General features: G+C 32.0%; 1 protein-coding gene across 1 annotated transcript; it reads right to left on the reverse strand.

Moving 5' to 3' along the window:
- Positions 1–340: 340 nt before the first annotated feature.
- LOC145306085 (seipin-like) lies at positions 341–13,461 on the reverse strand. Its single transcript, XM_080148010.1, has 8 exons — positions 13,312–13,461; positions 4,079–4,169; positions 3,705–3,749; positions 2,743–2,808; positions 2,274–2,360; positions 1,761–1,868; positions 1,006–1,061; positions 341–415 (listed from the first exon to the last, which is right to left on the reverse strand). The coding sequence occupies exons 1-8, from the start codon at positions 13,315–13,317 to the stop codon at positions 362–364; spliced, it is 513 nt and encodes a 170-aa protein (XP_080004136.1). The 5' UTR covers positions 13,318–13,461; the 3' UTR covers positions 341–361.
- Between the last annotated feature and the right edge of the window lie 3,809 nt (positions 13,462–17,270).

Raw genomic sequence — 17,270 nt, forward strand, 5'->3', positions numbered from 1 at the left:
AAACAAAGTTTTAATGGTTGAAAAGTTTGAAACGTTGTGTAAAATTTTTTCTCTAAAAAATCAAAAAAAATTGACATACCAAGATAAATAAGAAAAGAAGATCTGAATTGAAGAATAGCGGATTTACAGCTCTGGATTTCTTTTTTATCCTGCAGCAATAGATATATAAAATATGTGGATATTTTAATAGATTTTTTGCATACCCTGATTTCGTTTCTCCTAGCTGGCTTATATTACAATACCTTTCAACACATTCTAAAGACTTTATCCCATTTCCTCCCAATATTGACCAATATCTTAGTACTATATTAGCAGCCTAAATTGACGGGGAAAAAATTATCTGTAACAATATCCACGTATTTTATATCCATTCCTGCATCTCCAGATTGAGGCAGGTCATGAACATACCAAGATTCTAAATATAAAACATATATGAGCATTGCATGTAGAAAAGTAACAGGATGTCTATCTGTCTCTTTGTCTGTATTCTATTTGCAATTTTAAGTCTTGGAATGGTTTACTGCCCTCACTCAAAATGGGATAGTTTTTAGTATAATTTGGGTTATACATTAGGATATATAAGTTGGAAGGAATTTTAATGTTAGAGAGAGATTTGAAATCTGCATCAAATTTTAAGGATTTTTTATAAAATTCGTTTTTTGTATAATTATTTATCTTAAAGCGAAAATACAATTTAAGTTAATAAATTTTGACCAATAGGATAGGTGGATTGGAAACTACCTGTGCTCTAATTGGTTGAATGATGTGCGTCACTTAAGCTTCTCCTATCAGAGCGAAGATAATTTTCAATCCACCAATCACAGATGTCAAAATTAATTAACTTAAATTGTATTTCCGCTTTTAGATAAAGAATTATACAAAAAACGAATTTTATAAAAAAATCCTTAAAATTTGATGCAGATTTCAAATCTCCCTCTAACATTAAAATTTTTTCCAACTTATATATCTTAATACATAGATTTATCTTTCATTGTCTGGAAATACCTGATTTACAGTTGATTCAGGCACCTCCAACCTCAATGAGATACTATAAGGCTGACCTAAATAATCATTCTTTAAAATGAGGCATATCAAAACATTGATTAGCAGAATCATCACGACAAAATTAATCCATCTATCTATAATAACAGCTGACTATTACATTTCCCCTATAAAACTTGACCAATGGACCAAGTAAATTATAGAAAGGATGCTTATTGTTAAGAAAAGCCTTACGAAAAAATCAGCCGTCTATATTAAACAGCAGCAAGGTAAATTCAATTTACCACATAGCATTGTGAACAGACTGATTGATGAACTAGCTGCTAACAATTGGACAACCATACAAATTAAGTTATAAAGTAGCTTGGCTTAATAGCTGCTGAGCACAGAGGTGAATTCTTTAAAAAAACTTTTGCCTCACTAAAATCCGTTTGCCCCACTAAAATTTTAGTGAGGCAAATTATCCCCTCTAAATTTTTAGCGAGCCTCACTGATTTAAGTGGGGTAAACTGATTTTTGTGAGGCAAAAGTTTTTTAAAGAATTCACCTCTGATCTAAATAACTTAATAAAGGGATAGTTCTATAAAGTAATTTTAACAATTTGGTATTGAATTTTTTAAGTGACTAAGATTTCTAATTTTAGATTTGTCTAAATCAGGGATATACAGAGATAAGACAATGGCCGAATACATAAAATTACCCCTTTTTAGAGATGATCTGTCCTAGGACAGATCATCTCTAAAAACGCCTCTTGGTACCTGCCATCAGTTTGATTTTTCTATTCAATTCAATGCTGGCATTCGGGAAGGAACAGACTCCAGGTTCATTGAAACATGGCTGGAACTGGAAGTTGACCGGCTGCTCATGTACCTGATACAAAAATGGATATAAACTACGTGGACATTGTTTCTCCCTGCTGACTCAATAGAGTACCTACGCTGCTATCTATGTGAACAAGGATGAAAATATCCATAATAAGCAAAGCAAAAAAATTAAAGAGTGGACAAACAGACAATGTGAGTTATAGAGCAGATGTTCAGTTTTCATAAGAATAAAAAAGAGAAAGCATATGCAAAAACTCAAAGAAAATCATGAAACCTTATAAAAACCGTTTACGTATTGTGAAGCATTACGGATGAACAGACAGACAAAACAATGTATTAATTAAAAGCACATATATCATAGAAATCTTTACAAAAAAACTTCAGATGTCTATCTAAAATAGCAGCCGAGAAAATCATATTTCCCCCATACCTTTGTTACTAAAAAAGGTACCTGCATTGGCATGAACGCATAGTAGAAGGTTCCATAGAAAAATAAGGATAGAGCAACAATCAGAACAAACGTCAAAAGTGTGGCTGTTCATATAATATTTTTTCACTATCGAAACTTAAACTAGCGGCTACGCCACTAGAGCCCTCTAGTGCACTTGGGGTAAAAGGGGGGGGGGGAGGGGAAGTCGAACCTCTACTTTCAATTCTAGATTTCTTTTTGAAAAAATATGTTTTTATAGGTTAAGGTTATTTTTTATTAGGGCTATTTTCCTGGGAGGGTTGAGTTACCAATAACCAAAAGGTTTTAAAACCTCATAAAAACCTCCACTTAAAATAACAACCATATCAGTTCAGTGGTTAGAGAAATCGTTCGCTACACACACACACTCGGGCATCCTGACGGACAAACAGACATCCTGTTACTTTGTAAAATTATAAATTTAATTTATAAGTTGAAAATATTTTCCTATAGAATTGTAGATCATCAGCTTTATTTTGAACATCAAATTTTCTGCTTTGTTCCTGGTTCGTCCTTGTTAAAGTAAATAGGTGGTTTCCCTCAAAATTCCTTCTTGAGCACAGAGAACTCTACCCTTTACTTTTGAAAACACATAAATATAAGGTGGGGGGGGGGGGGTAATTTTGTTTGTTTGTTTTCTTTATTTTTAATTTACTATAAAATAAGATTTATATTTCTATGCTCAACGGACAATTTTAGGGAAAACCCCAGTTGGTGAAGAAAAATTAGAGAACCGACAATCACATAATTTGATATTTTTAACGTCTGTAAGATATATGTACAGATTTGATCGTTAACGGCATGTTAAAATCTTCCTATGTATTTTAAAGTTTGAAAGATTGATTTTTAATAATATAATAAAATTTAGTAAGCATAGAAAAACTGTAATTGTTAACAGAACATCCTTTAAATATCTCTGTAATAAAGTCTTGCCATGTATGTCTTTGTCTTTGCAGCCTGTATTCAAAGATTTTGCTAGTATTTTACCCTTTATTCTTTACTATTTCTAACGTCTCTAGTATCACGAGGTGTGGTATCTGACATTATGCGGACTAATTACACTACCCGCGGCATTGGCGTAAATATGATAACATGACTGCTTTCTTTCGTTTAAGTGTCGGGTTCGAGTAATGCTAGAGACGTTGAATATATACCTACTGCTGCTATTCCATGCGCGTTATACTTCTAGTAAGTGTATGGGTAATGACTTTGTCCGTAAACAGGCACATCTAATTACACTGCAGATAAGGATTAAGAATAGTTATTTCTTTCATCGTATTATAAACGGCTTTCCGCGGATATAGAATGTACATTTCTATATTCGTAGAAAACTGGATATAATACGATGCTAGACATAGTTTTTCGTATGGATGAGAACCGATTCGAATGAATACGAGAAAAGGATATACCTGCAACAGATTGTGCCCGCTTCTTTGTCATCTTCACTCCTTCGTCTAAAAATAAACAAGGACAATAAAAAGCGCAGCAACAACGATTAGATAAAATTTTACTGGGAAAAATAAGACAAAGAACATAACAGTAGTATCAAATAAGACAGCGTAGAGCAAACAGAGCAATTTTCTTTGTAATCAAGGAGATAGTAATGGATTAGCTGCGCAAAAAAGAAGAAAATTGCTGAAGTAATCAAAATATATGTCTGTCTCTCCAAATAGAAATAAAACGGATAGAATTTAAGTTTTAGGTTTTACACTCTTTGGAATGTTTTTTTTTTGGGGGGGGGGGGGCAATAACTTTTCCCCCCTCCCCCTCCTAATTTTATTACCTATTTTATCCTTGACGACAGCTGACATTTTGCTGCCTTGGATGTCCAAGATGGCCTTCTCAATTCGCGCGCCAGCTCCCATTTTCAGCTTCTATAACATTTAAATATTAAGAATATAGAGGTTTTACATTAATACTACAGTATGACCCTCGAAAAAGTATTTTTTAGAATCTGCAGCCCTTATTTCTCAATGAATTATTAAAAAATGTATATGTCCTTGTTCTCTATAGATTTCCACATAAGTAGATATAAAAATTTAAAGGAGGATGTGCTTAAGGACCATTTGGGCAGGGGGGGGGGGTTTACTCGAGAACCCTTAGAGCTAGAGGGAGCTAATTTTGGATTTAAGCTTCTATGGGGCCAAAGTTACTTTTAAAATTATCGTCGACCCCCCACCCCCCCCCCAAAAAATTTTTTTTTTTGGGGGGGGGGTAAAAATTTTTTTTATTGCATTTCTCGCCGAATTAGGCAATTTGGAATCATTTGAGACCATGTTATTTTTTTCAAAATTTTTTCGCCTTACAAGCAACCCTGCGGGGGGACTTTTTTTCAAATTCTCGTTTATGAAGGTATATCTTAAATACAGTATGCTACTCTCTTAGTTTTAAAGATAATTGGATGAAATCTTTTTGATTGTGTCACTAATTACCCCAAGTTTTGATTCAGTTATGTTAAAAAAGTATTATTTAAAAAAATCAGGTTGATATCTTTAAAAATAAGCTCAGAACTCATATTTTTAGCGTTTGGGGGGTTTTTGTGCTCCACAAGCCCTAAGAAGGAAAGTCCCAAAATGAATCTGTAATGGTTCGTTGATTCAGTTATGTTAAAAAAGTATTATTTAAAAAAAATCAGGTTGATATCTTTAAAAATAAGCTCAGAACTCATATTTTTAGCGTTTGGGGGGTTTTTGTGCTCCACAAGCCCTAAGAAGGAAAGTGCCGAAATTCAATTTTCAAAGTTTTATGTGTACATCCAGTCGTATAAGAGAGCCTACAAAAAGAATTAGGTTGATAACTATAAAAATAAGCCCACACGGCCTTCCCAAACTTTTATACTGAATTTCATTTCCTATAACTGTACAAACGTCCGCCGCCGTTTTCCGCCGCCACCAAAAAAGAAATTTTTTATTGCATTTCTCGCCGAATTAGGCAATTTGGAATCATTTGAGACCATGTTATTTTTTCAAAAATTTTTCCCCTAACAAGCAACCCTGCGGGGGGGACTTAGTCATTTTTTTCAAATTCTCGTTTATGAAGGTATATCTTAAATACAGTATGCTACTCTCTTAGTTTTAAAGATAATTGGATGAAATCTTTTTGATTGTGTCACTAATTACCCCAAGTTTTGATTCAGTTATGTTAAAAAAGTATTATTTAAAAAAATCAGGTTGATATCTTTAAAAATAAGCTCAGATCTCATATTTTTAGCGTTTGGGGGGTTTTTGTGCTCCACAAGCCCTGAATTTCATTTCCTATAACTGTACAAACTTCCCCCCCCCCCCTTATCCCAAGGGGGGGGGGAAATTTGTACAGTTATAGGAAATGAAATTCAGTACTAAAGTTTGGGAGGGCCGTGTGGGTTTGTTTTTAGAGTTATCAATTTAATTCTTTTTGTGAGCTCTCTTATATGACTGGATCTACACATAAAACTTTGAAAATTGAATTTTGGGACTTTCCCTCTAGGGGCTAGTGGAGCAAAAGACCCCCCCAAACACTAAAAATTTAAGTTCTGAGCTTATTTTTAGAGATATTGAGATTATTTTTTTTTCAGAATTTGGAATCATTTGAGACCATGTTATTTTTTTCAAAAATTTTTCGCCTTACAAGCAACCCTGCGGGGGGACTTAGTCATTTTTTTCAAATTCTCGTTTATGAAGGTATATCTTAAATACAGTATGCTACTCTCTTAGTTTTAAAGATAATTGGATGAAATCTTTTTGATTGTGTCACTAATTACCCCAAGTTTTGGTATCTTTAAAAAAAAACGGCGGCGGGACCGCCGCTGCCGCCGTCCGCCGCCGTTTTCCGCCGCCACCAAAAAAGAATTTTTTTATTGCATTTCTCGCCGAATTAGGCAATTTGGAATCATTTGAGACCATGTTATTTTTTCAAAAATTTTTCCCCTAACAAGCAACCCTGCGGGGGGGAAAATTTTTGAAAAAAATAACATGAACTCAAATGATTCCAAATTGCCTAATTCGGCGAGAAATATAATAAAAAAAAATTTTTGGTGGCGGCGGAAAAGGCGGCGGGAGCGGCGGTCCCGCCGCCGTTTTTTTTAAAGATACCAATAGTTGGGGTAATTAGTGACCCAGCCCAAAAGATTTCATCCAATTATCTCTAAAACTAAGAGAGTAGCATACTGTATTTAAGATATACCTTCATAAACGCCGCGGTTTTTTTTAAAGATACCAATAGTTGGGGTAAGGGGGGGGGAAGTTTGTACAGTTATAGGAAATGAAATTCAGTACTAAAGTTTGGGAGGGCCGTGTGGGTTTGTTTTTAGAGTTATCAACCTAATTCTTTTTGTGAGCTCTCTTATATGACTGGATCTACACATAAAACTTTGAAAATTGAATTTTGGGACTTTCCCTCTAGGGGCTAGTGGAGCAAAAGACCCCCCCAAACACTAAAAATTTAAGTTCTGAGCTTATTTTTAGAGATATTGAGATGATTTTTTCTCAGAAACCTTTTTTAACAAAACCAAACTAAGTAATCATTGGAGATTTCATTTTGGGACTTTCCTTCTAGGGGCTTGTGGAGCAACAGACCCCCAAAAACACTAAAAATATGCGATCTGAGCTTTTTTTTAAAGATATCAACCTGATTTTTTTTAAATAAAACTTTTTTAACATAACTAGATCAACAAACCAATACAGATTTCATTTTGGGACTTTCCTTCTAGGGGCTAGTGGAGCAAAAGACCCCCCCCCAAACACTAAAAATTTAAGTTCTGAGCTTATTTTTAGAGATATTGAGATGATTTTTTTTCAGAAACCTTTTTTAACATAACCAAACTAAGTAATCATTGCAGATTTCATTTTGGAACTTTCCTTCTAGGGGCTTGTTGAGCAACAGACCCCCAAAAACACTAAAAATATCGTTCTGAGCTTATTTTTAAAGATATCAACCTGATTTTTTTTAAATAATACTTTTTAACATAATTGAATCAACGAACCATTACAGATTTCATTTTGGGACTTTCCTTCTAGGGGCTTGTGGAGCAACAGACCCCCAAAAACACTAAAAATATGCATTCTGAGCTTATTTTTAAAGATATCAACCTGATTTTTTATTGGGACTTCATTTTGGGACTTTCCTTCTAGGAGCTAGTGGAGCAAAATACTCCAAAAACACTAAAAATATGAGTTCTGAGCTTATTTTTAAAAATGTCAATCTGATTTTTTAAAGAAAACTTTTTTAACATAACCGAATTAAGGAACCATTACAAAGGGGGGGCCGGGGGGCGAAAGTGACACTTTTTGAAACCAAAACTAAGAGTCAACTAAGGAACTCAACTAAAAAAAGGGTTACAGGTCTGAGATTTTGCATGGCAGTTGCTTTATAGGGGTACAATATGGAACTGTGAAGAAACGGCGGCGCAACCGCCGAAAACCGCCGTTTCCCGCCGTAATTTTTGTTGCCTTTTCTCGGCGGTTTTCGGCGGTTGCGCCGCCGTTTCTTCACAGTTCCATATTGTACCCCTATAAAGCAACTGCCATGCAAAATGTCAGACCTGTAACTCTTTTTTTTAGTTGAGTTCCTTTAACTTTTAATTTTGGTTTCAAAAAGTGTCACTTTCGCCCCCCCCCCTTTCATTTTGGGAGTTTCCTTCTAGGGGCTAGTGGAGCAAAAGACCCCCAAAACACTAAAAATATGAGTTCTGAGCTTATTTTTAAAGATATCAACTTCCTTTTTTTTAGAACACTTTTTTAACATAACCAAACTTGGTAACTTTTACAGATTTCATTTTGGGACTTTCCTTCTATAAGCTAGTGGAGCAAAAGACCCTAAAAACAATAAAAATCTGTAAAAGTTACCAAGTTCGGTCATGTTAAAAAAGTGTTCTTAAAAAAAATCAGGTTGATATTTTAAAAATAAGGTCAGAACTCATATTTTTAGTGTTTTGGGGGTCTTTTGCTCAACTAGACCCTAGAAAGAAAGTCTGAAAATGAAATCTGTAATGCTTTCTTAGTTCGGTTATGTTAAAAAAGTATTATTTAAAAAAATCAGGTTGATATCTTTAAAAATAAGCTCAGAACTCATATTTTTAGTGTTTTTGGGGGTCTGTTGCTCCACAAGCCCCTAGAAGGAAAGTCCCAAAATGAAATCTGCAATGATTACTTAGTTTGGTTGTGTTAAAAAAGTTTTCTGAAAAAAAAACATCTCAATATCTCTAAAAATAAGCTCAGAACCTAAATGTTTAGTGTTTGTGGGTCTTTTGCTCCACTAGCCCCAAGAAGGGAAGTCCAAAAATGAAATCTGCAATGATTACTTAGTTTGGTTATGTAACAAAAGGTTTCTAAAAAAAATCATCTCAATATCTCTAAAAATAAGCTCAGAACTTAAATTTTTAGTGTTTGGGGGGGTCTTTTGCTCCACTAGCCCCTAGAAGGAAAGTTCCAAAATGAAATCTGTAATGGTTCGTTGATTCAGTTATGTTAAAAAAGTATTATTTAAAAAGAATCAGGTTGATATCTTTAAAAATAAGCTCAGAACGCATATTTTTAGTGTTTTTGGGGGTCTGTTGCTCCACAAGCCCCTAGAAGGAAAGTCCCAAAATGAAATCTCCAATGATTACTTAGTTTGGTTATGTTAAAAAAGGTTTCTGACAAAAAAAATCATCTCAATATCTCTAAAAATAAGCTCAGAACTTAAATTTTTAATGTTTGGGGGGGTCTTTTGCTCCACTAGCCCCTAGAAGGAAAGTCCCAAAATGAAATCTGTAATGGTTCGTTGATCTAGTTATGTTAAAAAAGTTTTATTTAAAAAAAATCAGGTTGATATCTTTAAAAATAAGCTCAGAACGCATATTTTTAGTGTTTTTGGGGGTCTGTTGCTCCACAAGCCCCTAGAAGGAAAGTCCCAAAATGAAATCTCCAATGATTACTTAGTTTGGTTTTGTTAAAAAAGGTTTCTGAAAAAAAAATAATCTCAATATCTCTAAAAATAAGCTCAGAACTTAAATTTTTAGTGTTTGGGGGGTCTTTTGCTCCACTAGGGGGGGGGAAGTTTGTACAGTTATAGGAAATGAAATTCAGTATAAAAGTTTGGGAAGGCCGTGTGGGCTTATTTTTATAGTTATCAACCTAATTCTTTTTGTAGGCTCTCTTATACGACTGGATGTACACATAAAACTTTGAAAATTGAATTTCGGCACTTTCCTTGTTAGGGCTTGTGGAGCACAAAAACCCCCCAAACGCTAAAAATATGAGTTCTGAGCTTATTTTTAAAGATATCAACCTGATTTTTTTTAAATAATACTTTTTTAACATAACTGAATCAACGAACCATTACAGATTCATTTTGGGACTTTCCTTCTTAGGGCTTGTGGAGCACAAAAACCCCCCAAACGCTAAAAATATGAGTTCTGAGCTTATTTTTGAAGATATCAACCTAATTTTTTTAAATAATACTTTTTTAACATAACTGAATCAACGAACCATTAAAGATTTCATTTTGGGACTTTCCTTCTTGGGGCTTGTGGAGCACAAAACCCCCCAAACACTAAAAATATGAGTTCCGAGCTTATTTTTAAAGATATCAACCTGATTTTTTAAAAATAATACTTTTTTAACATAATCGAATCAACAAACCATTACAGATTTCATATTGGGACTTTCCTTCTAGGGGCTTGTGGAGCAAAAGATCCCCCCAAAAAACTAAAAATATGAGTTCTAAGCTTATTTTAAAAGATATCAACCTGATTTTTTTAAATAATACTTTTTTAACATAACCGAATCAACGAACCATTACAGATTTCATTTGGGACTTTCCTTTTAGGAGCTTGTGGAGCAAAAGACCCCCAATACACTAAAAATAAGAGTTAAAAGCTTATTTTTAAAGATATCAACCTGATTTTTTTTAATAATACTTTTTTAACATAACCGAATCAACAAACCATTACAAATTTCATTTTGGGACTATCCTTCTAGGGGCTTGTGGAGCAAACGACCCTTAAACCACTAAAAATATGAGTTCTGAGCTTATTTTAAAGATGTCAACCTGATTTTTAAAAAAAACTTTCTTAACATACCTGAATTAAGGAACCATTACAGATTTCATTTTGTACTTTCCTTTTAGGGTCTAAAGGACCATTTGGGCAGGGGGGGGGGGTTTATTTGAGAACCCTTAGAGCTAGAGGGAGCTAATTTTGGATTTAAGCTTCTATGGGGCCAAAGTTACTTTTAAAATTATCGTCGACCCCCCACCCCCCCCCCAAAATTTTTTTTTTGGGGGGGGGGGTAAACATTTTTTTTATTGCATTTCTCGCCGAATTAGGCAATTTGGAATCATTTGAGACCATGTTATTTTTTTCAAAAATTTTTCGCCTTACAAGCAACCCTGCGAGAAATGCAATAAAAAAAATTTTTACCCTCCCCCCCAAAAAAAAAAAATTTTGGGGGGGGGGGGTGGGGGGTCGACGATAATTTTAAAAGTAACTTTGGCCCCATAGAAGCTTAAATCCAAAATTAGCTCCCTCTAGCTCTAAGGGTTCTCGAATAAACCCCCCCCCCCTGCCCAAATGGTCCTTAAGCACATCCTCCTTTTACCTCCATTAACTCCGGAGATTTTTAGAGCTAAAGTTTTGAAAAAGTGACTGAGAAAAAGAATTTTTTTTGTTTCTCATAATTTTTGGATGGTTATATTATGTTTTTCTGGCAACTGAATAATAATACACAAAGAAAAAAAAGTTAACTAATTATTTCTTTTTTATTCCACCAAAAAATATTAATTTTATATGGCAAAAAATACTACTGAATGAATTGATTATTTGCAAATTTTAGGTTATTTATTTACCCTTATTTAAGAAAAGGATTAATTATGACAGTTGCTCCGCCCCCTTTTCTGACATCTCAATCATTAATTAGGGGGTTAATTAAGTTTTTTAGACTAAAAAATCATTATGTTCTAATTTTATTTTCTTTATAACTTTTTTGTTATTAAAGTTAGGATTATGAAACAAAAACAATTTTCCTGCTTTATTCGTAAAGATTTATTTGGTTTTTTAATCTAAAACAAATTTGCCTAATAAGTAATTTTTTCAAAATATCATTAAACTAAGAAGACTCAAAAAATATGTGTAAAATAATGCTTTTTACTCAAAGCCTAAATTTTTTATTTCATTTTTGTATAAAATTTCTGCTAGTAACAAAAATAAAAAGACTTCTACCTTGTTTTGCTAAAAAAGTCGTTTCATGTTAAAAGTTACTTTTTCCTCAGTCACTTTTTCAAAACTTTAGCTCTAAAAATCTTCGGTGTTAATAGAGGTAAAAAAAATATTTTTATATCTACTTATGTGGAAATCAATAGAGAACAAGGACATATACATTTTTTGATAATTCATTGTGAAATAATGGCTGCAGATGCTAAAAAATACTTTTTCGAGGGTCATACTGTATGATATTTGGTATTACACGGTTGGACCCTCAGATGTAAAAACTTTATTTTAGTGTTTGGCCAAAATGACTTAGCAATTGTATCTGTAAGTACGTCTAATAACACCCTTTGCTATTTTTAAAATCCTAGAAAATTTTTTTTGCAAGAAAATTGCATAAATTCGCAACCTTTTTTAGAACCACTACATAACTCGAGTTTTAAAACTTTTTATATAAAATCCTTTTTACAAAACATATCAATAATTACTTAAAATTAAACCTGAAAGAAAAAAAATCATATTACACTTGTTAATTTGCATGTTTTAGGTCTTTTTTTGAGGAAAGTATAACTTCCACATTTTTGACAATAATTATATTTTTTAACATTTCAAAGTAGAATATAATAAACTTAAACGATTTTTCTTGAATTATCAGTTGAAAATTTCATTAAACATGCAATTTAAGTGATGAAAATTTAATAAAATCATTTTTTGAATGTTTAGAATTACCAATTTTCTACATTTAAAACAAAATGTTAACAAAATTTAAAAACATTTTAACATATAACTTTAAAAATCAATAACATTTTATAAAAAGATGTTTCAAAAAATAAATCATTAAAAGGTATTAAAATGCATTTGAAATTACTTAAAATTAAAACGAGAACATCTTTTTACACTGTATTCTGTGTAATAGAGTTTAAATGACATGATTAGTGAATGAAATATTTCCTAAACTCATTAAGCCTTTTTGTGACTATATTAAAAATAATTTATTTTGTTTTATATTGTTTTTTTATTCAAATATTTGACAAAATTTTCCTTATATTTACTTATATCGAAAGTGCCAAACATTGTACCCTAACTTATTCATTTAATAAAAAACCAACCGTGATTAAGCTTAAGATCTTTAAAATTGCTGGTCAGAATTAGTTGTAATTTACAGGTAAGCTATTTAAATATGTAAGAGTGGTTTTAGGCTATATTTCTGACATCCTCCATTCTACCTTAAGTGTAGGTGTGTGAAGAAGTTTTCGTTACAGGAGGGAGGACGGACAAAGTCGAATTTTGAAGGAGCTGAACTGATATTTATTAATGTATAGATAATCCACTTTATTATGCCACACCTTTTTGACCGACCTTTGTCTGTAAGTTCCACTTGTACTTTCTCTAACGCTTATCACAAGATAGCAACAGAATGAATCTTTTTTTGGGATAAGACAATGAATGATAAATTGATGAATAACCCTTAATAAAATCTTTGCATTCTATAGTATAATATCATTCATAGAAAAGTTTTGAAAATGCTAATTAAGTTATGTAAAACTTTGGGTACCAATATAATATACAGTTTAGTGTCCTCTTCCTCATTTTTTACATTGGACTAAAGCACATGCATACAAGAACACATCAAAGATCTCGTTAACTGCTAGCTAGATATAATTTTTCACCACGTAGTTTTGAAAATTGAAATTCTTTCAAATATATGCCATATAAATATAGTTTAACCCATTAACTAGCAAAAAATATGCGGTTCACAAAATTAAGTCCAAATGCATTTCGTGAAACTGCCCCTTTTAACAAATTCTTTTTTTTAGACAATGTAAAGTGATTTTAAAAATAAATGATAAAGTTACCTCCATTTTCGATTATGATATAATCTGCTTCTTGTATCATTAATTATAAAAACTTTAAAAATCACACTTTAGCTTCACATTATCTTGATAAAAGGTCCAACTAAAAATTCTTTTGTTTATGTTTTATAAAATATCATCAGCTGATTTCAAAATTAATAAACCCAAACTTTTTAACCCTTAAATTAATATACCATATTTAAATCGATATATTATTACTTGGATGTTGCACCAGATATTTATGAGTTTTTATGAAGGGATACTCGCAGCTGGCTAAAATATAGATACCCCCATCCAACCCTTTACCCCATTCCCTTTTCTCCTACTGTTTGAATGGACTGACCAATAAATGAGATCCAAATTAGAAATCTAAATTTACTACAATTGCCTCGTATTCTATATCCATCCTTATTCCATATTATTATGTAAGGTGTACTTTAGTTTTTTTTTGGTTTCCAACGTTTTTATTTTTTGTACATGTCAAAAATTACAAAATTTTGGATGGTAGCACAGAAAATATGCAATTTTCAGATCTCATTATCCAACCCAAGTAGGGCAGGATCCTACACCCCCCCCCCCCCCATAAAATTCAGTTCCAAACTTCTCTTATATAAGGGTGTTTTTTGCTGTAACTTTTAGAAAATGCTAAAATTAAATGAAACATTATTCTGTATTTGTTAAACTTCGTTTTTCTTATGAATGTTGTCATTCTTTTTAAACACAAAATAATAATATAGAAAAATCTTGTAACGTATAATAATTAAAAACTTTGGCTTTAACTTTGATAAGAGAAAATTATCTCTTAAACATAAAAAAGATGAAATTAGCTAGAAATACCTAAACCCTCACAAAATAATTATCCACTCCCTATAAGTTTTGCCGTAGCAAGGATGACAACATCCATAAAAGCGAAGCTCTGAAACGGTAGGACAAACAAACATTTCCACTTGTAAGGGCAGAACTTAATAATCAAAATATAAATTCATAAAAGTCAACACAAAATTATAAGTAAATTTATTGAAAACTGCTTAAATACTGAATAATGTTTAGAAATTCGGAAATTTAAATAGAAAGTCCGCAGTTAGGGTGGGGTGTGTGTATCTCATTCAACGTCCCATCCCAAGAGTTAAAACTGCTACAGGACCGTAGGCTTATTCCTAAGAAGCACAACCCAATAAGTTCATCGGTTGCCGAGATCTTAAGCCTCAGACAGATAATTAAATGAAACACTGACAATGAAGACTAAGAGAAAATGTAGAATATGTTTTTTTCAAAGAAGGCGTCTTAACTTTTTTGCTTTTTATTTAGAATAGCTAGTCGGTGCTTTTAGTAAGTAACAGATGTAAAATTTTCCAGAGAATTCAAATATGCAATCGGTTTTTTATGGATTCGTAATATTTTTCTGATTCTAAAGGTATATATGAACCCATATTTTTTATGTCTGTTTGAGAAATATTTAGATTTAAAGTTTTTAGTAAACCGAGATTAAAAAAATAGATTTTTTCAATAATTACTCAACAGAACTTTAAAAGTAAGGTGTCAAATTAAAGATCTTACTATTTTTGTTCATACTGGCAATTTTCTTCTTTTATTTTGTTGCGTTTTAGTACCTTAAAACCGACTTAATTATTTATTTTAAAAACTTAAATTACTTCAAAAATAAGAGTTCTACAAAAAAAACGATTGCTTATCTGAATTCTTTGGAAAATTTTACATCTATTACTTACTAAAAGCACCGGCTAGCTATTCTAAATAAAAAGCAAAAAAGTTAAGACGCCTTCTTTTAAAGGCGAAGCTTTACTATAATTAGGGTCGATCCGTCCGTCCGTACGTTTGTGACGGATAGCTTTTTTCGTTAATTTAGGCATGTTAGAATTGCCCTATCGATTTCAAACTTTGCATGGTGATTCCTGTAATAGTTAGGTACGATTTAGAAAGCGTAGCAACTCTATAATCGTTACTAGAATGTCCGTACGTTTATTTTAAACAAGTTTGATTTTCAACTTTTTGATTTTTGGTATATTGATTCCTGGGACAACAATATTATAAGCGAAGCATCTCTATAATCAAGTCCTAAAAATCTAAGTATGTCCATAAACATTAGTTTTTTCAAAAAATTTACTTATAGTTTTGCTTCGACTCTTATATATTTATTTTCTGATTATTCAGTTCTGACACTATACAAGTATTAATGTCCGTTTGTCCTACCGTTTCAGTGTTTCGTTTTATTGGTGTTGTCATCCTTGTTTTTGTTAATTTGATTAAATACATATATTACAATAATACATTATCATAGGTTTAAGTTACACCTCTCCACTTTAACTATTATAATGTCATAGCAGTAATTATAATTTTAAAATCTTTGGTAGAAAGCAGTGCATTGTGGAGATACAAACCCATCACCTTACAGACAACAAGTGGATGTACAACGTTCTTCACCAAAGAAACGAATTTTCCAGTATAACTCCGAAAGCAATTGAATATCCGCTGGATTAGAACCGGTTCTAAGACATACTGAAAAATCATGTATAGCAATTTTCCACGAAAATTTAAATAAAAAGCATAAAAGGGAAACCATTTTTTTTAGCCTGGGTTTTCAGCCCCTCGGGGATAAAAACTGGTATTAATTTTATAACTTTTAATTTTACTGTCAGCGGAAAGCTGTTTATAGTACGATGCAATAAATAACTATAACGATCATAACTATTAACACTATTAATTAATATTGACATAAAGTAACTACGTAGTTTATAATAGAGGTCTTAATTCTAGGGTGAAGATAATAGACAAATGAACAATATGTTCATCAAAATATTTTTATATCTTAAACTAGAACGAAAACGCTTGAAATGAGCGGAGAAAGCTAAAAAAAATTATTTCACATTTTTGCATATTAATTTATTAGTATGAAAAACTTATCATATGATTCCTTGGACAAATAGTTACACTAGGCTATGTTTTCTTGGGCCCCTTGTTAGGGCTAATAAAACTGGTATTAATTTTATGATTTTTATTTTAATATTTGTGGAAAATTGTCTGTAATACATGATTTGTAGTGCTGAGAACAGGTTCTAATTCAGCGGATATTAATTGGTTTCGCAACCATTCTGAAAAAATTATGTTAACTTCCTCAAATTCTAATTGACTATTATTAATTGAATAAAAACAACTCTACAAAACACTCCAGTAGTTAGAATGTATTAGATTACCACTTCCTTAGTTAGTTGTACATTTTAATATAACAAGGATGAAAATATTCATGACAGCAAAGCTCTAAAATCAAAAATATCAAATTTTGTAGAGTGTCAGAACTTACCAAGCAATTAGAATAAAAACGTATTGTACAAGTCTAAACTTAATTGTATAAAAAATGCTGCAAAATTAGATAAATACAAGATACTGTTGAAGGACATACATTTTCTGGGCTTGATTATAGAGATGCTTAGCTTTTAACATTCTATATTGTTGTCATATGAATTTCTACGCCATTTCTACCGACTCTAATCATAGAAAAGCTTCGCTCTAATAAGCATATGCCTCCTAGTGATTATATGGGTTCCCTTTAGGGATCTAAAGGGATAAGACAAGGGTCGATAAATTGCTGATGATTCACAAAATTCCCAATTCTATGGATTAACCAATCAAAAGTAAACGTTTTTAAAAACTTTGAGGACTAGCATAATAGATAAACCTTCCTGGGTTTCCAATGTATCATTACTTGTTTGATGTAAATCAACTATATAACTATGTTTCTCAAACGCAATCCTTTATTTTTTTCTATACATATAACAAGGAGGACAATTTCCATAAAAGCCAAGCTCTAAAATAAGAAGGAAGGACAAACAAACAATAACTTTTGTAGTGTGCCAGAACTTATAATTGAAAGTGTGAACAAAATTGAACATAAATTTGTAGCAAAGTTGCGTAAATATAGGATGCTTCACTTATAATATTACACCTTG

The sequence above is a fragment of the Acartia tonsa genome, chromosome 14, assembly GCF_053477335.1.
Source record: "Acartia tonsa isolate MP-2025a chromosome 14, ASM5347733v1, whole genome shotgun sequence".
Taxonomy (NCBI): domain Eukaryota; kingdom Metazoa; phylum Arthropoda; class Copepoda; order Calanoida; family Acartiidae; genus Acartia; species Acartia tonsa.